Raw genomic sequence first — 22,568 nt, forward strand, 5'->3', positions numbered from 1 at the left:
TGTTAGTGAGTCTGGTGGGCGATGCACGCGCTGTGTTTTGAGATTTGAGCATCTATATTGATATTTTACAGCTCGATGTGAGCATATTAACAGGTTTTGAACTGGATTTTTTAGATTAAGGTGGGAGAGGGGCTCTGATGCAACGTCTACTGCGTTTGCTTCCAGACGTCCACTTTTTATGTTTGTAATTGTCGTCTTCTTATAAATCACTATAAATAATAATAATTAGATAATCTTATATCATTATAACTGTTCCAACATGTCTGTGGTTATGGTTCTACTTTAGAGGAAACAAACACCATACTAGATGTAAAGATATGGATAAGAAATGAGAAATAAAGCTCTCTTATCTCATCTTGTCATCTGAATCTTTCCCAAATAAAGGGAGAAACATCTTCAATACCTTTTTTCATTTTTTTCCATTAGTTGAAATAATTTTAAAGTTCAGAGAACAGGAAAATAAAGTTTAATATTTAGAATGTATGACAGGAAAATAATTAATCTGTAATTTAAAAGTATTTTAAATTATATTCTGACATTTAGAGAGCAGCTGTTTATAAAGAGAATATATTAGAATAAAATGGCTTAAAATCAGATTTAAATTGTCAGTGAATGATGACGTTTGAATAAACAGAGAAAACTCACCTCAGTTTCTTCACTTTGCAGATTGAACTCTCCAGAATCTCACACAGATGCTTCATTCCAGAGTCTCCAAAGGTTTTCCATCCACTGATCTCATCTATTATCACTTCAGTCAGATGAAGGTTGGACTTCAGAACTGAGGCCACGATTTCACAGTCAGTCTTAGTGAGAGAACAGCCACCAAGTCTGTGATTAGAGGAGATATAAAGTCAGTTCTAATGAAATCAGACAATCTGGATGATAAACACAGACTAAAACATGATGAGCAAACAGTGAAAATTTATTAGTGTAATTAGAGCTGCTACTAATAGTTATTTGAAAATCAATTAATCTATCGATTATTTTTTTTCCATTAATCGATTAATAATCATATAGCCAAAGATTTCTTACAGAAAAAATTAAACCAGGTAAAACTCAAACTTTTCCACTTGTGGAGTTCTGGATAGAGCAGATTGGCAGATATATTGTTTTGTTGTTTTTTTTAGAATCTGGGTATAATTCCTGCCCTAAGTGGGTCTCTCTGTCTGCTAAAAACAAGTATTACAGTCTCTATACTCCAGTTAATGATTAATTGATCACTATATTAGTTGATGATTATTTAAATAATTGATTTATCTTCATTATTTCAGCCCTAACTGTAATAAATGATGGGATTAAATCAAATGAGCTGCATGAAGGAAACTACTGGTGAATCTAGAGAGAAGAATAAACTGCTCTGATTCAGGTCAGACTTTAGTTCCTTTATAATAACTTTTGACTCGGTTTGCTGACATTACACTCTGGACTTGAGCCATTTAGTTTGAAAATACTTGATATCTGTCATCAAGCAGAAACTGTTGAGAGCAGGAAGTCCATTCTGCTGTGGACCTACAGCATCTCTGATTGTTTAGCCAATAAATGCTCCACATGTTGCTGCAAAACAATCTGAGAGAAGAGTGTGATGGTGAAGAAACATTTAAACATTGAGCTGACATTCATTTTGATTATAAACTGTTTTATTAACCTTTGTCTGTGGCAGGGCAGCACAAAGAAGATCTATGATTATAGAAAATGCAGAAAATAATGAGAAATCATGATACAATCTGTCCTGAGTTCTGCACCTCAGTCACCATCTAGTCTCTAGTTTCCTCGTACTCGTACTCGTCGTCTCCCGCTTTATCCGGAACCGGGTCGCGGGGGCAGCAGAATAAGCAGAGACTCCCAGACTTCCCTCTCCGCAGACACCTCTTCCCGCTCTGTTGGGGGAAGCCCTAGGCGCTCCCAGGCCAGCCGAGAGACATAGTCTCTCCAGCGTGTCCTGGGTCGTCCCCTGGGCCTCCTCAACTGACTCCTCTCGATGTGGAGGAGAACCGGCTCTACTCTGAGCCTCTCCCGAATGACCGAGCTCCTCACCCTATCTCTAAGGGAGAGCCCAGCCACCCTGCGGAGAAAGCTCATTTCAGCCGCTTGTATCCGGGATCTCGTTCTTTCGGTCATGATCCAGATTTCATGACCATAGGTGAGGGTAGGAACGTAGACCGACCGGTAAATTGAGAGCTTTGCCTTTTCGCTCAGCTCTCTCTTCACCACGACAGACAAGTGCAGCGTCCGCATTATTGCAGCAGCCGCACCAATCCGTCTATCGATCTCCCGCTCAATTCTTCCCTCACTTGTGAACAGGACCCCAAGATACTTGAACTCCTCCACTTGAGGAAAGGACTCTCCTCCAACCTGAAAGGGACAAGCCACCTTTTTCCAGTCGAGAACCATGGCCTCGGATTTGGAGGAGCTGATTCTCATCCCGGCCGCTTCACACTCGGCTGCGAACCGCCCCAGCGCACGCTGTAGGTCTTGGCAGGAGGGAGCCAGCAGAACTACGTCATCCGCAAAAAGCAGGGACGAGATCCGCTGTTCCCCAAACCAGACCCCCTCTGGTCCTTGGCTGCGCCTAGAAATCCTGTCCATAAAAGTTATGAACAGAACCGGTGACAGAGGACAGCCCTGTCGGAGTCCAACATGCACTGGGAACAGGTCCGACTTAATGCCGGCAATGCGAACCAGACTCCTGCTCCGCTTGTACAGAGAATGGATGGCCCTTAATAAAGGGCCCCCGACTCCATACTCCAGGAGCACCCCCCACAGGGCAGCACGAGGGACACGGTCGAATGCGTTCTCCAAGTCCACAAAACACATGTGGACTGGTTGGGCAAACTCCCATGAACCCTCAAGCACCCTGCAGAGGGTGTAGAGCTGGTCCACCGTTCCACGGCCAGGACGAAAACCACACTGCTCCTCCTGCAGCCGAGGTTCGACAATCAGCCGGACTCTCCTCTCCAGCACCCTGGCATAGGCCTTTCCGGGGAGGCTGAGAAGTGTGATTCCCCGATAGTTGGAACACACCCTCCGGTCCCCCTTCTTGTGGAGGGGAACCACCACCCCAGTCTGCCAATCCAGGGGGACTGTCCCCGACCTCCACGCGATGTTGAAGAGATGTGTCAACCATGACAGCCCGACAACATCCAGAGCTCTGAGATACTCAGGATGGATCTCGTCCACCCCCGAAGCCTTGCCACCGTGGAGTTTTTTGACTACCTCGGTGACTTCAGCCTGGGTGATGAACGAATCCAGCCCCAAGCACCTCGTCTCTTCTTCCCCCACGGAAGGCGTGTCTGTCGGGTTGAGGAGATCCTCAAAGTATTCCTTCCACCGCCCGACAATATCCTCCTTCAAGGTCAGCAGCTCCCCACTCCCACTGAAAACAGTGTTAGTGAAGCACTGCTTTCCCCTCCGGAGACGCCGGACGGTTTGCCAGAATCGCTTTGAGGCCAACTGATAGTCTTTTTCCATGGCCTCTCCAAACTCCTCCCAGGCCCGAGATTTTGCCTCTGCAACCGCCCGGGCCGCGACACGCTTGGCCTCACGGTACCTGCTTGCTGCTTCAGGAGTCCCACAAGCCAGCCAGGCTCGATAAGACTCCTCCTTCAGCTTGACAGCATCCCTTACTATCGGTGTCCACCACCGGGTTTGGGGAATGCCACCACGACAGGCACCGCAAACCTTACGGCCACAGCTACGGGCAGCTGCATCGACAATGGAGGCAGAGGAGACAGCCCATTCGGACTCCATGTCTCCAACCTCCCTCGGAACCTGAGAGAAGCTCTCCCGCAGGTGGGAGTTGAACACGTTCCTGACCGAGGGCTCCACCAGACGTTCCCAGCAGACCCTCACTACACGTTTGGGCCTGCCGAGTCTTTCAGGCTTCCTCCTCTTCCAGCGTATCCAGCTCACCACCAGGTGGTGGTCGGTGGACAGCTCCGCCCCTCTCTTCACCCGAGTGTTCAAGACATGCGGCCGAAGATCAGAAGATACGACTACAAAGTCGGTCATCGACCTTCGGCCTAGGGTGTCCTGGTGCCAAGTACACCGATGGACATCCTTATACCTGAACATGGTGTTCATTATGGACAATCCGTGACTTGCACAGAAGTCCAATAATGAGACACCACTCGGGTTCAGAGCTGTGGGCCCTTTCCTCCCAATCACGCCCCTCCAGGTGTCACTGTCGTTTCCCACGTGGGCGTTGAAGTCTCCCAGCAGAATGATGGAATCCCCGGGAGGGGCTCTTTCTAACACCCTCCCCAGGGATGCTAAGAAGGCCTGGTACTCCGTACTGCCGTTCGGCCCATAGGCCGAAACAACTGTCAGAGTCCTCCCTTCAACCCGAAGGCGAAGGGATGAGACCCTCTCGTCTACCGGGGTGAACTACAACACGAGACGGCTGAGCTGGGGGGAGACAAGCAGCCCCACCCCCACCCCCGCCCTCCGCCTCTCCCCGCGGGTCACTCCAGAGTAGAAGAGAGTCCAGCCTCTCTCAAGGAGCTGGGTTCCAGAGCCCTGGCTGTGTGTAGAGGAGAGCCCAACTATTTCTAGCTGGTATCGCTCCACCTCCAGCACAAGCTCTGACTCCTCCCCCGCCAGTGAGGTGACATTCCACGTCCCCAGAGCCAGTTTAAGCGCCCGCGGATCAGGTCGCCGAGGTCTCCGCCTCTGGCTGCCGCCCAATCCCCTTTGCACCGGTCCCTCATGGTTCCCCCTGCAGGTGGTGGGGCCACTGGGGGATGGCCTCGCGTCGTTCCTTCGGGCTGGGCCCGGCCGGGTCCCGCGGGGAAGAACCCGACCACCAGGCGCTCGCCGACGAACCCCAACCCCAGGCCTGGCTCCAGGGTGGGGTCCCGGCTCCGCCGTACCGGGCGACGTCACGTGCCTCGTTTTAGTCCTCGTCATAAGGGTTTTTGAACTGCTCTTCGTCTGGCCTGTCACCCAGAGCCTGTTTGCCTTGGGAGACGCTTTCAGGGGCATTTAGCCCCCGACAACATAGCCTCTGGGATCACCCAGGCACCGAAACCCCTCCACCACGTTAAGGTGGCGGTTCAAGAAGTTTCCTGTGTCCAAAAAGTGCCTATCTGTGCAGATGGGTCAGAGTTGGTGTGAGCCCATTTTAACACCAAGTTGGTTTATTATAGATCACAGGTTAACAAATATGGCTTCCTTAACCTCTTGCTTAAACCATCTCTCTTCCTTGGCCAGAATATGCATTCAGAGTAGCCCCCCCGCCTCCACCTCGGCTCTTCAGACCACTTATCTGTTATGCTAATACCTGCATACACACCCCTGCTTATCAGAGCTAAACCTACAGTAAAGCAGGTGAGGGTGTGGACTGAGGGGACTATGCTCTGGCTAGAAAATGTTCGAAGCCGCAGCAATAAATGAGAACAAGATTAATATAGATGAGTATGCCATGACTGTGTCAGCCTACATCAACAAATGCATTGAGGACGTCAGCATCACAAAGAATATCAACTCATGACCCTGTATGAATGGGGAGTTTCAGAAATCGCTAAAAGCATGGAACTCAGCCTTCAAGTCTGGTGATAGAGAGGCACAGAGGACAGCGCAATCCAACTTGAACCCTGCCATCAGATCAGCAAAGCAGAGCCACAGCCAGAAAATCCAAGATCTCTACCACAATGCCAGCAACACCAGGAGGATGTAGCTAGGCATATGAGCGATAACTGACTACAGCAGACCCTCCCCCCTGGTAGAAGTAGCAGATGATGACTTCCTAAATAGACTTAACTTATTTGGAAGGTTTGAGGCACTCAGCAGCGCTCCAGCAATGAAATGTGTTCTCCATCAGGGAAAGGAGGCACTCTGCCTTGACACACCTGACATATGGAACATTCTTTGGAGATTCAACCCAAGAAAGGCCCCAGGGCCTGATAAAATACCTGGGCGGGTGTATAAGGAGTGTGCAGATCAGCTGGCTGGTGTCCTCACAGACATTTTTAACACTTGGCTGGACCAATCCATTGTCCCAGCATGCTTCAAGTCTTCCTCCATAATTCAAAGAAGCCTCAGGTCACCTCCCTCAATGATTAGCGGCCTGTCTCCCATCATGATGAAGTGCTTCCAAAGGCTGGTTAAAGAACACATCATCTCCAGTCTGCCGCCAACATTCGACCCGTTCCAGTTCACCTACCGACGGAACCGTTCCACTGAGGACGCCACCTCTGCTGCTCTCCACCTGAGCGTGGCACACCTGGAGGAGAAGAACACCCACGATGGATGCTGTTCCTGGACTTCAGTTCAGCTTTCAGCACCATCATCCCACAGCATCTGATGGGCAAACTGGAACAGCTGCGCTTCAATACACCCCTCTGCTATTGGCTGCTAGACTTCCTCACCAACAGACCTCAGTCAGTCCGGGTCAGACAGAACACCTCTGATGTCATCAGTCTAAGCCCCTCCCCTCAGGGCTACGTCTTGAGCCCCCTGCTGTTCACCCTGATAACACATGACTGCGTCCCCAGGTTCACCACCAATCCCATGGTGAAGTTTGCAGACGACACCACGGTGGTGGGCCTCATCAGAGACGACAACGACCTGGACTACAGAGAGGAGGTGGAGCAGCTGGTGGTGCAGAGATAACAGCCTGATCCTGAAGGTGGAGAAGATCATGGTGGACTTCAGGAAGAGCCGGCCTAACCACGCTCCACTGCTCATCAACAGCTCAGCTGTAGAGGTGGTCAGCAGCACCACATTCATCACAGACACCCTCACCTGGGCTGGAAACACCACCTCACTGGTCAAAAGGGCCCAGAAGCGCTTGGACTTCCTGTGGAGGATGAGGAGAGCCCACCTGCCCCCCCCATCCTCCCCACCTTCTCCAGAAGCACCATAGAGAGCGTTCTGAGCAGCTGTCTCACTGTGTGGTGTGGAGGCTGCAGCGCCTCAGACTGGAAGAAGGTGAGAACAGCAGAGAGGATCACGGGGGCTCCTCTTCCCTCCATTAAAGACATTTCATCCAAGCGCTGTGTGTCCCGAGCCTGTGACATCATCAATGACCCCTCACCCCCCCACCATGGACTGTTCTCCCTGCTGCCCTCTGGGAAGAGGCTTCACAGCATTCAATGCAGGACCAGCAGGTTCTGCAGCAGCTTCTTCCCCACCGCCATCACACTGATGAACTGTTATGTAAAATGGGTTATTTTATTCATGAAAAATAAAAAATAGAAAAAATACAAACTGTAGAACTGTAAATATACAGTCATATTTATATTTACTATTTTTTTATGCATTTATTAATGTTTTTCAAGGCTGCACTTTAATAAATGAAATTGTCTAGAGCTGTTTTAAATGAAATTTCTTTTTGTTTATATTTGTGTATACACAATGACAAAATAAATCTGTCTAAGCCAAAAAAAGGAAAAGTCTTCTATAAGCCTTGTATGGCAACATGGGTTCTAAGAGTATTAGCCCACTATAAAAAAGTACTGCGTGGGCTTAAGTGTAATAAGCATTCATGATTAAATGTTTAAACCCTATGCAGAGCTCACTCCTCTGAAATTGCTTTTAGGGACCGTCTGAAAGTTGCAAAATAATCAGAGGAAAAGATTCAAAAGCATCACCAAGGAGAGGTGAATTATTATCAAATTCATTTCATGTGTATCTCATCTCATGTCTTTCATATCACATTTATTGGATTTGAAATACTTTTCTCAGGAATTTACCAAAGCCTAAATGACAAATGTCAGCTCTATTTTATTGTTAGATTAAGTATAAAATGAACAATGACTACGCTATAGATCACTGTAGTGCCTCCAAACTAGTAGGATAAACAGATAACCTTATCTAGTTCACACTGCAACTCTTACTTTGGGAAAAAGTGCTAAACTCTTTTTTTTTTTCTTTTTTTTTTCTTTTTTCATTGTTATTATAAGCATATAAAAGCCAATAATTACTAATGACTTAGACAGATTTATTTTTTATACAGAATTGTAAACAAAAATACATTTCGTTTAGACAAGGGCGTAGGTTTGATTTCAACTTTGGTAGGGACACTATTCTTCAGTTTCATTGGTCCTTTGCAAAAATATGCATGCTCTTTTTTTATGCTTAATGTGAGCTTCAGGGCTCATTTTGTTTAAAGAGAACAGCAGCATTTCTTGCTACATTAATACAAATCTTATAAGCACTACATGCTCTAGATGCTGTTTATCAATATGTAAAGCATAACTGGCTCTGATGAATGTAGAATTAGGACTTTTTCCACTTTGAAAAGGATTGCATTTAAATGTACCTGCAACTAAGACAGTGTCTGTTTAACCAAATATAGTCTATAATATGTGGATTTATCCTGTGTTTTCTTCTGAAGATAGAGAATTGTGCAGAGGTAAAACCCACTCTTATTTTTTTTTATCTAATATGCTCTCTCTGGATCATGCAAAATAATACATCCAAGGGACGGAAAATAAATGTATTGTATTTACATGTGCACTGGAACTAGAAGAGGAACTGACACTGAGCATTTAAAATATTAATATTAGAAGTTGTACATCTGGGCTGTAGTTACTCTGTGTAGCTAATTTCATGTATTTTATCTATGGCTGAAACAATTAATCATATTAACAAATTATTTAAATAATCGTGAACTAATTTAGTAATTGATTAATCGTAAACTGGAGTATAGAGCCACTAAAATGTGCCTTTAGCCGACAGAGCAACCCACTTAGAGCAGGAATTATACCAAGATTGTAAAAAAATATTAGCATTTAAGAAGTAAAAAAAAAAAAAGTTTTTGTCTGTCAATATTCTCCATCCAGAACTCCTCCAAAGGAAACGTTTAAACGTTGTTTTATTTTCTCTCTTTTCATCCACATCTTTCTAGTCTCTGTCTCTCTCTCCGCTAGTTCTTATCCCCCCTTTCTCTCTCACCTTCCTTTCCATGATCGTTTGATATGATTTTACTTCCTAAATAATGTTCAAAGTTTAATATGAAAGTATCAAGCAGAACCTTATGGCAAGTCATACTGTTCTGCTTGTGTAAGCAAAGCTGTTGGGCTAGCTAGCTTTAGGACATTGATTTCCAGAGCAATACTGGCTAAACAGGACACACCCAAAAGACCAGAAATGCGCAGGTCTAGTCACAGCGAGGATACTCTAAAGAGTGAAGACTTGTTGCCTCAAGGTTACTGATGGTTTCTAACATGCTTCACCTGTAGAGGTGGAAGAAGGAGGGATGAATTGACAAAGGGTATGAAGAGTTAAATTAGGAGGATTAATAATGTTAATGGATTTGAACACAGTAAGCCTAGAAATTCTGCAGATGATGCAGGGAAGAACATGGTTCTAATTAAAGGCTCAAAAACATCCTGAGGCAACTGAACCATGAAGAAGAACCAGGAGAACAACAGAGCTAAATCAGAATCAGAATGAAGACATCTGGACTCACCGAGCCTTTCTGCAGTTCCTCACAGCTGGAATCAGTCTACGTCGTCCTGCTGCTGTTGTCTTGTACTCCTTCAGGTTGAACTCATCCAGAACCTCCTCTGACATCTGCAGCATGCAGGCCAGAGCTGAACACTGGGACAAAGAGAGCTTCTCTGATCTTTTCTCTGATTTCAGGAATTGTTGGATCTCCTGATAAAGTGAGAGGTCCTTCATCTCCATCAGACACTGGAAGATGTTGATGTGTCCATCAGGAGTTGGCTGGGTTCTTTTCCTCTTAAGATTGTTGATTATCTCCTGGATGGTTTGTGGACTGTTCTCTATCTGACCCAGCAGGCCTCCCAGGAGTTTCTGGTTGGACTCCACACAGAGGCCATGAAGGAAGCGAACAAACAGGTCCAGGTGGCCATTTTTACTTCTGAGGGATTTCTCTAAGGCTTTTTTCATGAAGTCCATCATTGATGTTTCACTATATTTTTTTTCCAGAAAGTTCTCCACCACCTCTGTGTTCCTGCTAGTGAAACAGTGGAGCATGTAGATTGCAGCCAGAAACTCCTGGATGCTCAGATGAACAATGCAGTAGACTGGTTTCTGGAAGATCAAGTTCTCTCTTTTGAAGATCTCTGTACAAACGCCTGAGTACACCGAGGCCTCTGTGACATCCAGACCACACTGCTCCAGGTCTTCTTGGTAGAACATGATGTCTCCTTTCTCCAGATGTTCAAAGGCCAGCCTCCCCAGCTTCAGGAGGACTTCCCTGTCAGCCTCCATCAGCTCCTCTGGATTCGTCTCATGTCCTTCATGGTACTTCTTCTTCCTCCTGGTCTGGACCAGCAGGAAGTGTAAATACATGTCAGTCATGGTCTTGGGCAGCTCTCCTCTGTGCTCTGTGGTCAACAGGTTCTCCAGAACCGTAGCAGTGATCCAGCAGAACACTGGGATCCCACACATGATGTGGAGGCTCCTGGAGGTCTTGATGTGGGAGATGATCCTGCTGGACATCTCTTCATCGCTGAACCTCCTCCTGAAGTACTCCTCCTTCTGGGCGTCAGTGAAGCCTCGTACTTCTGTTACCCTGGAAACACAGGAAGGAGGGATCTGATTGGCCGCTGCAGGTCTGGAAGTTATCCAGACCAGAGCCGAGGGAAGCAGGTTCCCCTTGATGAGGTTCATCAGCAGAACGTTGACTGATGACTTCTGTGTGACGTCAGAAACAAGCGGACTGTTGTTGAAGTCCAGAGAAAGTCTGCTTTCATCCAGGCCGTCAAAGATGAAGAGAAGCTTCAAATCAGCCAGATTCTCTGCTGGGAGCTTCTGGAGGGTTGGATGGAAAACATGGAGCAGCGTGAGAAGACTGTGCTGCTGATCTCTGATCAGGTTCAGCTCCCTGAAGGAAAGCAGAACCACCACACTGACATCTTGGTTCTCCAAGCCCTCTGCCCAGTCCAGAGTGAACTTCTGCACTGAGAAGGTTTTTCCAACACCAGCGACGCCGTTGGTCAGAACCACTCTGATGGCTCCATGTTGGTCAGGGAAGGCTTTGAAGATGTCGTGGCACCTGATTGGAGAATCATGGAGGTTCTGGATCATTGAAGCTCTCTCCAGCTGCTTCACCTCATGTTGGGTATTAAACTCTTCACTCTGTCCCTCTGTGATGTAGAGATCAGTGTAGATCCTGTTGAGGAGGGTTCTACTTCCTGTTTGATCGCTTCCTTCAGTCACACATTCACATCTCCTCCTCAGACTGATCTTATGTTCATCTAGAACCTCCTGCAGACCAACATCTGCTGAAACACAGAAGAAAAGACGACTGAAGATTTGTGATTTCCCAGATTAAAATGCAGAAATTTATTTAGAATATTTGATCTCAGAAAGACTTTGAAAAGCTTGAAACTTCAAATCCAACTAAAGACAGAATTGGTTGAACAGGGACGATAGAAGGAAGCTCTGATTGGAGATGGTCAATCTTACCTGTTGCAAAGCTGCTCTGATTGGCTGTCAGAGATCCATCTCCAGTTCTAGGTCTTTTTCCACACTGGGGGCAGGAGGAGGGTTCTGATGAAGTAGACTGGGCCCAGTGAGACCCAATGCACTGTCTGCAGAACCAGTGTCCACAGCTGGTAGAGACAGGATCCATCAGCAGGTTTTGACACAGAGCACAGCAGGACGGCTGCTCCTCTTCACTAACACTTTTCCTCTTCCTCCGTCTGTGGAGACATTTGTTCATCACTGAAATAGTTCACTACCAACAGGGAGGGTGGGTGTGTGTGTGTGTGGGGGGGGGGGGGGGTCGGGGGGGTTCTGTCCTACTACAGATGTTAATGAAGGCCCATCACAGAAAAAGTATCAGAAGCTGGATCACAATGGAACCTCAGATCATTGATGCTGTCTGGGTTTTAAGTACATTGTCTTGTTTTTATAATAACTACAGGTACTATAAGATTATTTCTTCTGTTTTGTTTTTTGTTCATGGAAAAAAGGTAAATGTTTATATCATGAGATGGACAAAATAAATACTCTAAATAAGTCACATTGCACGCTCACAGGCATTACAACAAAGCTTTCATGCTAATATGCATTTTAAAACATTGAATAGAATCTAAAAAAAAAAAAAACCCTGTAAAATGATGATATGAAATTAAAGCCACAAGGAGCCTTGGACAGCCTTTGCAGCTCAGCATCGCTTGGCGTATTGAGACAGCTGGACCCACGCACCACCGTCACCATGCCTATGTCAGTTTGGCCCAAATCCAAGGGTGTAACTTTACAATAAAAGTTGGTGGGGGCGCTCTAAGGGTGGGGGCTGATGGACCTACAGCTACTCAACCTGAACGCTTTCAATAGGGTTTATATTTTCCAAAAATGAGCTCAAACATATATTTATTGAATGCTTTACTATTGTTGAGAACACAATAGTACCACAGTACATGTGTGGTATTTATAGTTATAGACAGATGCCTGCCTTTAGTGCATTATTCTATAAAGGGCTCATAAAACATTAATGTATAAAAATGATGAATAACAGCCAATGCCAACATCAATATATCCTGCATCCCTAGAATGGACACAACTTCAGCTCCATCCATCCATCCATGCATGGCTTCCCTTTAAGCTGCATCACTGATCATCCTCCTTCACAATTAGCTAAATTAAATTAGAAAGTTGTCCCTAATGTCATTGACAGCTTTTACAAGGAATTCCTAAACACCTTTCTGCTTCTTCACTTGTGCCTTGAAATGATATAATGGCTTTAGAAAAGTCATTAGGGGTTTGTTTGATGTTTCTGGTACTTTTATTCCTCAAATGATAGTCCCTATGGATCTATAACAAAGGCTCTAGGTGGAATATGTACCCTGCAAATCAGATGGGTGAGGATTCTGGCCAGACTCCTTCCTCTCAAGGTTTATTCAACATGTCATTGTTTTCTTCTGCTGTCTGTAACTTGTTTTTGATTAACTGTACGTGAAAAACCTTCACAGCTTTTTGCAGGCTTTAAGTAGTTTGTAAAATCCTGTGTGACCAGAACAGAAAGGAGCAATGGCAAGACTGTATGTTCTCTCTTGCAAGGTTTGAGAAATTATAAGTAAGAATTATAAGTAAGAAAGTAAGAAATTATAAATAAGACATGCAATTTTTTTATATTAAAAATCAAATGTCTGCAGACACCCTGTCGATGATAAAGCTATCTCAAAGTCTGCGACCAGCTGTGTGGCAGATGCACTAACAGCTGCCTGCTGGTATTGTTGACAGAGGTGTGAGGTAACTAAGTGTAAATAGTTTGTTGCTGTACGCAAGTAGCTTTTCCAATATCTGTACTTTAGTTGAGTATTTATTTATTTGTGGACTTTTCTCTTTTACTCGCTGCATTTGAACAAAAATAACTGAACATTTCCCTCATTATCTCCAGAGTGTTTCGTCATGCAGGAAAAAAAGAAGAGAATCTGTCCAACTGGATCCCAGTTATAGAAAAGCCCTGATAGAGACATGGATGAAGACAGGAGGCTGGAAAACACTGCAGATGATGGATCAGATTCTGGGAAGCAGGACATTCTCCATCTATTCCCCCTTTAGCAGGTGTTTAATATACGTATTGATTATGTTTCAAGTTTTATTTTTGTTTTAATGCTATTTGTAGCTTTAATGCTGAAAATGTCAGATCTCTAAAAGTATTCAGCTGTTCATCAAGGACTGAGGTTCAGTTTCTATCATCCTGTCTGAAATTATAATTTAGAACAAAACTTGACTGAGTCAGATTATTTCATTGCTTCTCTACCAACACAGGGAGAAAAGGAGGATAATGAACTCATATCTGTTCCTAGAATTGAAAAGTAGAGTTTTCTAAGTTATTTTGTTTCATTTAAGGAAAAAAATGATTTTACTCTTCTACTTAACTACAATGTAGTAACTGTACTTTTTAGTTGTACTTAATTAAAGGAGTTCAATCAGTAGTTTTAACAGCTCTGATTGCTGATCAAGCTCTGCACTGGTGGCAGCATGATGCTGCAGCTTCCCTCTCATCAGAGAACGTTCCTGGAGCTGGTTGGACGTCCTGAAGCTTCTTTTCTGCAGCTGAACTTCTCAGCTTAAAGTTCAGTCTGACTTAGTTTCAGTGGTGTCTAAAGTTCACACATTAGTTACCTCAGTAGAAGTATAGATCCTGCAGTTTAAAAACACTCTGGTAAAAGTTGAAGTATCAACTTGACCTCTTTACTCAAGTAAAAGTGCAAAATCTATGTACTCTAAAATCTACTTAAAGAATAAAAGTAAGCTTTAGAAAACAGCCAGATGCCACTATATGAACTGAAAGCTCAATTTTTGGACTATGTCTATAAATTCTCTGAGATAGGGCCAAGGATGAGGGAGGTCTGGTTGGTCTCCGTCTCCCGATACGCTCTCGCCTGTGTCCGACCTTTCAGACATTTCAGCATCTTTTTCTGAATCCCACATTGTAGCATGGCATAGACAATTCACGTTAGCAGTTTGAAGAACACCTGCTGGCTTCTGATGGTTTCCTTTAGCTAACCAATGAGTGTTTGCGTTCTATGACTCATCCAATCACACTAGTTTTCACTAGATGTGGGTGGAGCCAATGATCTGCATTGGATGGAGCACATAACGGGAAATAAAGATTTAGAAACATTAAAACAGGGGGAACCAATTAAAAACCAGTTGGGTCCGAAAAAAGAAAATCATCAACCAGTAAAGGTCTGGAGACATTTTTAATTAATTAAATCAAACAGAATTTAACAATGAAATAAAATTAGGTGTTTATGCATCCATGTTATACATTGAACTTTTAAATACAGAAATATAAAAAAAAAAGAAAATATTTCCATATTAAAATCTAAAGTGTTTTTTGAAGTAGAGAACAACAATCGTTCAGTTTGGTTTATAGACAATTTCCTGATTCCCATATTTTCTCAGACACCTGAACTGATCATTTGTTATTTTCCTTATTTTTTCTGTCTTAATGTTGGCAGTGGGCTTTAGGCTGCCCTGCAAGGCTTTAAACCTGGGTTTAAATGGAGACTAAGCCATTCTCAAGCATGGCTTTTTCCCCATGCTTGAGAATGGCAAGCATGGTCCGGCCCGGCCAGGTCAAGATCCGCTATTGCAATCGCACCAAACAGGAAAAAGAACACCAAGAAGATCCGGTAACAGATCAGTAATTACAAATTAGAGCTTGATTGTTATATATTTCAAAAAAACTAACACCGTTTATTTAAAATACTGGATGCAAACTATTGGTCCTTCAACAGACCAGGAAGCAGATTTCTCATCAGAAACTGCACATCTGCTGGATGCTGATGGGGATTTTTTAAATATTTCATACTAAATTAAGCATTAATTTTAGCATGTTTTGCTCCTATGAATTTAATGGTAATATCATGCATGCTCTCCTCGAGCTCTGAGGATAAGTCGGAGCTCAGCAATATGGGAGGAACAGCGGAGGCTGTAGGCTTTGCTTTGAGCAGGAGGTCTGGATGCTGCGGAGCGGAGATGGAGGATGAGGGATTTCAGGGTAACAGGGGAAGCGGCGGAGACGGCTAATCCCTGACCTCTGCATTAAACCGAAGCCAAGAGTAATGACTAACGTTTGTTTTAAAAATGTGAGGAATAGAAAGTAAAGATACTTGTGTGAAAATGTAATGAGTAGAAGTCAGAGGAAGGAAGAAAACAAAGTAATGGAGTAAAATATAGATATCAGAAAGTTTACTTAAGTACTTTAACAAAGTATTTGTACTTTGTTACTTGACACCTTTGTTTACTGTGTGAGATATAATGGAAAAAATAAATCCAGAAATTACAATATCTAACTTTTTACCTATTTATTTGTATGATACAGCTGCAAATAAATATGTGAACACCTGAGAAAATCAATGTTAATATTTGGTACAGTAGCCTTTGTTTGCAATTACAGAGGTCAGACGTTTCCTGTAGTTCTATTTCATCCCTACTGACCGCCAGAGGGCGGTGCTGAAAGCACTGAATGTTCCCTTCGGGCATGCGCAGTTCGAGTAATTATACCAACAGAGTCACACCTGTGACACCGGATGACCACTCAGAAGCTATATAGCCTGGTGTCATCCTTTGCTCTGCTCCTTTTTTCTTCTCGCAAGCGGTTCGCTAACTTCCCCGTTGTCTGAAGCCCCTGTCTCTTGACTGGAGTTGCAGTTATTCTCCGCCCTCCCAGGGCTGCAACGGGTCGATTCTGAGGATTACGGAAGGTAAGTGAGTTGTTTGCTGGTGATGGTAGCGTCCGCGCCCCCTCTCCCGGCTCACGGCTTTAGCTTTTTACCTACAGCTTCGTGCTGTTTTGTTTCGAACTGGTGACGGCAGCGATTTCGCCCCTACTCCCAGTGTGAATAACTTCACTGCCGAAGTATATACGGCTAACGTAGTTAGCTTCTTTAGTTTGTTGGTGTTATACCTGGTGACGGCAGCGGTTTTCGCCCCCTCTCCCAGTATATTTCCTACTTTTGCAGCCTTCTTCATCGTCTGCTTTGTTATAAATGGTGACGGCAGCGTTTTTCACCCCCTCTCCCAATATCGACCTTTTTGGCAGTCTTTTCCTTGGTCTGCTCTCTTAATTGGTGACGGCAGCGTTTATCGCTCCTACTCCCAACTTAACTTGCCATACAGCTAACGTTGTTAGCTTTTTTGGTTTATTGGTTTTATTCCTGGTGACGGTAGCGGTTCTCGCCCCCTCTCCCAGTATCGGCTGCCTTGTGCTCGTAGCCTCTCTTGTTTTATCCGCTATAATTGGTGACGGCAGCGTTGTTCGCTCCTACTCTCAACTTAAGCTTCCATACAGCTAACGTTGTTAGCTTTTTTGGTTTATTGGTTTTATTCCTGGTGACGGTAGCGGTTCTTGCCCCCTCTCCCAGTATCGGCTGCCTTGTGCTCGCAGCCTCTCTTGTTTTATCCGCTATAATTGGTGACGGCAGCGTTGTTCGCTCCTACTCCCAACTTAAGTTTCCATACAGCTAACGTTGTTAGCTGTTTTGGTATATTGGTCATATACCTGGTGACGGTAGCGGTTCTCGCCCCCTCTCCCAGTATCGGCTGCCTTGTGCTCGCAGCCTCTTTCGTTTCTCTGCTGTAATTGGTGACGGCTGCGTTTGCGCCCCCTCTCCCGATTTTCGATACTTTCTGTTCTTTGAGCCTTGTCGGCCTTAGACATGGATGGCTCTCACAGCTGCATGGATTGTGGGGCTGCCCTGCAGGCAGAGGATGGCCACGACCTGTGCCCTACCTGCCTTGGACATGAGCACCTTTTGGAGGCGCTGTCTGAGAACCCCTGCATGAACTGCAGCTTTATGCCCCATGCAGTGAGGGTGGCTCGGTTGGCCCAGTTGTGCCCCCAGGAGGGCTCGGACCTTCCGCCCTCTGGGCAGGTGGTTCCCCCCAAGCGTTCTAAGCGCCGTGGTGGGACCACAGCATTTGTGCCCCTCCCCCGGACGAAGCGGGCCAAACCTGACCAGGGCCTGTCCACAAGGGTGGAGCAGTTGTCAGCAGAGCTGGCAGAGATGAAGTCCTTGTTGCAGACACGGCAATCTGATCCCTCGCTCCCAGTGGTTGGGCTGTCTTCCCCACCAATGCCCGAGCTGGTTGTAGAGGATGACGTTATCTCTCTGGCTGCTTCCGCTTCCCATTTTAGAGATGAGGAGGAGGCAGGGTCCTCTCAAGCCTCTGAGGCTGGTTCATTTTCATCTCAGAGTGCGGTTGGAGAGGCCGGCGACGGTTCCATGCGGGAGGTCATGTCTATGGCCCTGAAGCAGCTGCAGCTGGAACTCCCACAAGGAGAGGCATCCAGCTCCGGGAGTGCTTTTTTCAGACGTGGAAGGGCTCCTACTCCCTTTTCTGTACCTCCATCAGAGGAGTACCTGAAGGAGTTACACGCCTGTTGGCGGGAACCGAGAGCGCTGTCGCGTCTCTCCTCGGATGGTCGCGTATTAGCTGCCATGCATGAGTCGGTGAAGGCCGGCCTGGACCGTATGCCAGCAATTGAACCTGCTGTTGCTTCACTGATTGTGTCACCAGATGAAGCCCTGCGTCCTGATGTCCGGTGCCTGCAGACTCAATGTCGGGTTACAGATGACCTCCTCTGTAAGGCGTACAATGCAGGAGCGCGTGCTGGCCGCCTTGGCAATTCCCTGGCGCACCTCATGTTTGCCCTCTCTGCATCTGTTCAGGACACTGGTGGTGCAAGTGCGGCGGTTGGTTATAGTGACGCAGCGCTGCAGGCCTTCGCGCTGATGACCAGAGAGCTTGGACGGGTCATGTCTTTCCTTGTCCAAGCTCGTAGACAGGTCTGGTTGGCACAGTCTCCTCTGACTGAAGCATGCCGTAGGACCCTCAGGGGTGTCCCGGTCGTACCAGGGGAGCTGTTTGGATCAGCTGCCTTGGAGGCGCTGGAACGGACTGCTCAGGCACGTCAGACTAGCCAGCAGCTTTCCGGCCTTCGCAGGAGCATACCTGCCTTTCCCCAGCGTTTGGGCCGCCCTGTCACTACCACCAGCCTTCAGCCCCGACCTCAGACTGGTAGCAGACCTGTTGGTTCCTATCCCCATGATGTGCGGCAGAGACCGAGAAGGGACTTTCGTGAGCCAGTCTGCCGCCCTGTTAGACAGACCCGGGCCTCAAATCCTGGACGCCCTCCCCCCAGAGCCCCCAGGGGCCGTGGGGATAGATGATGATGCCAACGGGCCAGCCGTCTGACATTTTTCCCATCAGCAGCTGAATTTCTGGGCTGCTCATGCCGTAGATCCATGGGTAGTTGCCACCTTAACCAATGGCTACAGGCTCCAGTTCTGACGGCGGCCCCCCCTCTCACACCGGGTCAAAATGACTGTCATCACAGACCCGGTGAAATCTCAGGCACTAGACCAGGAGCTTTCTGCCCTCCTGGGCAAGGGGGCAATCGAGTCTGTAGATCCTCTGTGGCAACCCAGAGGCTACTACTCAACATACTTCCTTGTGGCCAAGAAGACCGGTGGTTTTCGCCCCATTTTAGATCTAAGGGGACTGAATCGGTACCTGAAGGTCCTTCCCTTCCACATGCTCACCATAACAGAGGTCCTTCAGACCATTGTGGCGGGAGATTGGTTTACATCAATAGATCTGACAGACGCCTACTTTCACGTGCCTATTGCGGCAGAACATCGCCGTTTTCTCAGGTTCGCCTATCGGGGGCGCCATTGGCAATTCCGGGTGCTCCCATTCGGGCTCTCCCTTTCCCTGAGGGTGTTTACTCGATGCGTGAAAGCAGCCCTCTCTCCTCTACAGGCCTCTGGAGTCAGGATTCTGCCATACCTGGACGATTGGCTTCTTTGTGCTCCCTCTCAGGTAGCTGCCTCTCGGGATACGTCCCAGCTTCTACTTCACGTGTCACTGTTAGGCCTCAAAGTCAACTTGGCAAAGAGTTGTCTGGTTCCATCTCAGACAACCACCTTTCTTGGGATGCATCTGGACTCCGCTACCATGATGGCCCGTCCATCTGTTCACAGGGTGGACGACATACTCCAGCTTGTCCGTCGATTCAGACTGGACATAATCTTCCTGCGAATGCTGGGCAAACTGACATCAGTCACTCGTGTCGTGCCCTTAGGGCTTCTCCTTCTGCGTCCTTTGCAGCGATGGCTCAACAGCTTTCGCCTAGACGCCAGGCTGCATAGGCATCGCAGGCTGATGGTGACCAGGAGCTGCCTCCATGCCCTAGCTCCTTGGCGAGAGGGGACCCTTTTGTCCAGTGGTGTTCCAATGGGGCTAGTAGTGTGTCGAAGGGAGGTGGTCACCACGGATGCCAGCCTCATGGGCTGGGGTGCCGTGTGGCAACACAGAGCTGTTCGGGGTCTCTGGGACCCAAGGGAGCGCACCGAACACATAAATGTGCTGGAGCTGCGGGCTGTGCACATGGCCCTCCGGTGCCTTTTGCCCCACCTAGAGGGAAGGCATGTGCTGATTCGGACAGACAACACCTCTGTTGTATATCATATAAACCACCAAGGGGGCACCAGGTCAGCGCGTCTCTTGAAGGTGTCAAGGGATCTCCTGGAATGGGCGTTTCCCCGTCTTTGTACCCTGCCTGCAGCGTATCTGCCAGGACGGCTGAACCAGGTTGCGGACTCTCTATCCCGCCAGGCACCTGCTCCGGGAGAGTGGTCTCTTCACCGCGACGTAGTGCGCATAATCTGGAACCTCTTTGGGCAGGCAGAGGTAGATCTGTTCGCCACAGAGGAGTCGACCCATTGCCCCCTATGGTATTCCCTAACCGGGGTGGCGGGCGCACTGGGCCAGGACGCACTGGCTCATCCATGGCCGCAGGTTCTCCTGTATGCCTTTCCACCCCTCTCACTGATTTGGCCGACTCTACGGAGGGTTCTCGAGCAGGGCCACAGAGTGTTGCTGGTAGCTCCGTTCTGGCCAGCGCGGCCGTGGTTCCCGCTGCTTTGGAGTCTGTGTCACGGTACTCCATGGCGTCTTCCAGCAAGGAGGGATCTGCTGTCTCAGTTGGGGGGACAGATATGGCACCCCAACCCTCAACGTCTCCAGCTGTGGGCATGGCCCCTGGGAGGCTGACTGGGTGTTCAGACACTGTGAGACACACCATATTGAGTGCTAGGGCTTCCTCCACTCGGCTGCAGTATGCTAACAGATGGTGCCTCTTTTCTCAGTGGTGCTCTGCCCACAATGAGAACCCGGTTTCCTGCTCGGAGCCCACTATCTTGGAGTTCCTCCAGTCTCTCCTTGATAAGGGCCGCTCTCCTTCGACCCTTAAAGTGTATGTTGCAGCAATTTCATGTCTTCACCAATCTGTTGACAACCGTACAGTGGGGCGCCATGAACTGGTTTCACTTTTTCTGCGTGGTGCTCGTAGGTTGTGCCAGCGGCCCGCTCCACGAGCCCCAGATTGGGATCTGCCGTTGGTTCTCACAGCTCTGTGCCACCCTCCATTCGAGCCTTTGGCACAAGCAGAACTCAAGTGGCTTTCCTGCAAGACTGCTTTCCTGATGGCTATCATCTCAGCTAAGAGGGTCAGCGAGCTACATGCTCTTTCTGTCAGCCCTAGGTGTATCAGGTGGAATCCAGATGGCTCTGGTGTTACCCTGTGGCCTAATACTGCGTTTGTGCCTAAGGTGTTGTCTCCTTTTCACCGTAGCCAGCCATTGCGGCTGGCTCGATTTCAGCCTCAATCTGGTACAACTGAGAATGAGTCTGAGTTGTTGTGCCCAGTAAGAGCGTTGGAGGCATACATTGCAGCCACCGCCAATCTGAGACGCTCAGAATCCTTGCTTTTGCGAGAAGATTCTGTAGGAGCAGAGCAAAGGATGACACCAGGCTATATAGCTTCTGAGTGGTCATCCGGTGTCACAGGTGTGACTCTGTTGGTATAATTACTCGAACTGCGCATGCCCGAAGGGAACATTCAGTGCTTTCAGCACCGCCCTCTGGCGGTCATCCGGGATTCATAGAACCGTAGTTACATACGTAACTTTCGTTTTTCACCAGGTTTGAACACACTGCAGGAGGGATTTTGGCCCAGTCCTCCACACAGATCTTCTCTAGATCACTCAGATTTCTGGGCTTTTGCTGAGAAACACAGAGTTTGTCTCCCTCCAAAGATTCTCTACTGGGTTTAGGTCTGGAGACTGGATAGGCCACACTAGAACCCTGATATGATTCTTCCAGAGCTGCTCCTTGGTTATCCTGGCTGTGTGCTTCAGGTCATTGTGATGCTGGAAGACCCAGCCTCCACCATTCTTCAATGGTCAAACTGATGGAAGGAGATGGTTCACCAAAATCTAATCTATAAGGGACAATTTATTGCCCTGGTCGTTGTCTCCTTGATACAGTGCAGTCACCCAGTCCCATGTGCAGAAAGACACCCTGAAAGCATGACGCTGCCACCCCCATGCTTCACAGTAGGGATGGTGTTCTTGGGATGGTTCTCATCATTCTTCTTCCTCCAAACACGGTTAGTGGAATTATGACCAAAGGTTCTATTTTGGTCTCATCTGACCACGTGACTTTCTCCCATGACTCCTCTGGATCATCCAGATGGTCCTTGGCAAACTGAAGATGGGCCTTGACCAGTGCTGGTTTAAGCAGGGGAACCTTCCTATCATGCATGATTTCAAACCATGATGTCTGGGTGTATTACCAACAGTAACCATGGAAACGGTGGTCCCAGCTCTTGTCAGGTCATTGATCAGCTCCTTCCATGCAGTTCTGGGCTGATTTCTCACCTTTCTAAGGATCACTGAGGCCCCACCAGGTGAGATCCTGCATGGAGCCCCATTCTGAGGGAGATTGACAGTCATGTTTAGCTTCTTCCATTTTCTAATGATTGCTCCTACAGTGGACCTTTTCTCTCCAAGCTGCTTGGTAATTTCCCCGTAGCCCTTTCCAGCCATGTGGAGGTTTACAGTTTAGTCTCTAGTGTCTATGGACAGCTCTTTGGTCTTGGCCATGTTAGTAGTTGGATTCTCACTGATTGTATGGGTGGACAGGTGTCTTTAAGCACCTAATGACCTCAAACAGGTGCATCAGTGCAGGATAATAAATGGAGTGGAGGTGGACATTTTGAAGGCAGACTAACAGGTCTTTGAGGGTCAGAATTCTAGCTGATAGATGTTCAGATACTTATGTGTAGCTGT

At 47.2% G+C, this 22,568-nt stretch overlaps 1 protein-coding gene across 6 annotated transcripts in view; it reads right to left on the reverse strand.

Annotated features, from left to right (window-relative positions):
• Positions 1-609: 609 nt before the first annotated feature.
• Positions 610-22,568, reverse strand: part of LOC119781130 (protein NLRC3-like) — a 33,042-nt gene continuing 11,083 nt past the window's right edge. For 2 of the 6 annotated variants that reach the window (XM_038281520.1, XM_038281515.1), the window contains 3 exons: positions 11,380-11,615; positions 9,413-11,192; positions 610-828 (listed from right to left, as the gene is read on the reverse strand). In XM_038281520.1, coding sequence (XP_038137448.1) covers positions 642-828; positions 9,413-11,192; positions 11,380-11,615 — 2,203 coding nt within the window. In that variant the 3' untranslated portion in view covers positions 610-641. Of the gene's footprint in view, positions 829-9,412; positions 11,196-11,379; positions 11,616-22,568 lie in introns of all 6 variants that reach the window. The other 4 variants (XM_038281519.1, XM_038281514.1, XM_038281517.1 and 1 more) reach the window with 3 other exon arrangements.

Source organism: Cyprinodon tularosa, unplaced genomic scaffold (genome assembly GCF_016077235.1).
Source record: "Cyprinodon tularosa strain WSP-4 unplaced genomic scaffold, ASM1607723v1 ctg1710, whole genome shotgun sequence".
NCBI classification, from domain to species: Eukaryota; Metazoa; Chordata; class Actinopteri; order Cyprinodontiformes; family Cyprinodontidae; genus Cyprinodon; species Cyprinodon tularosa.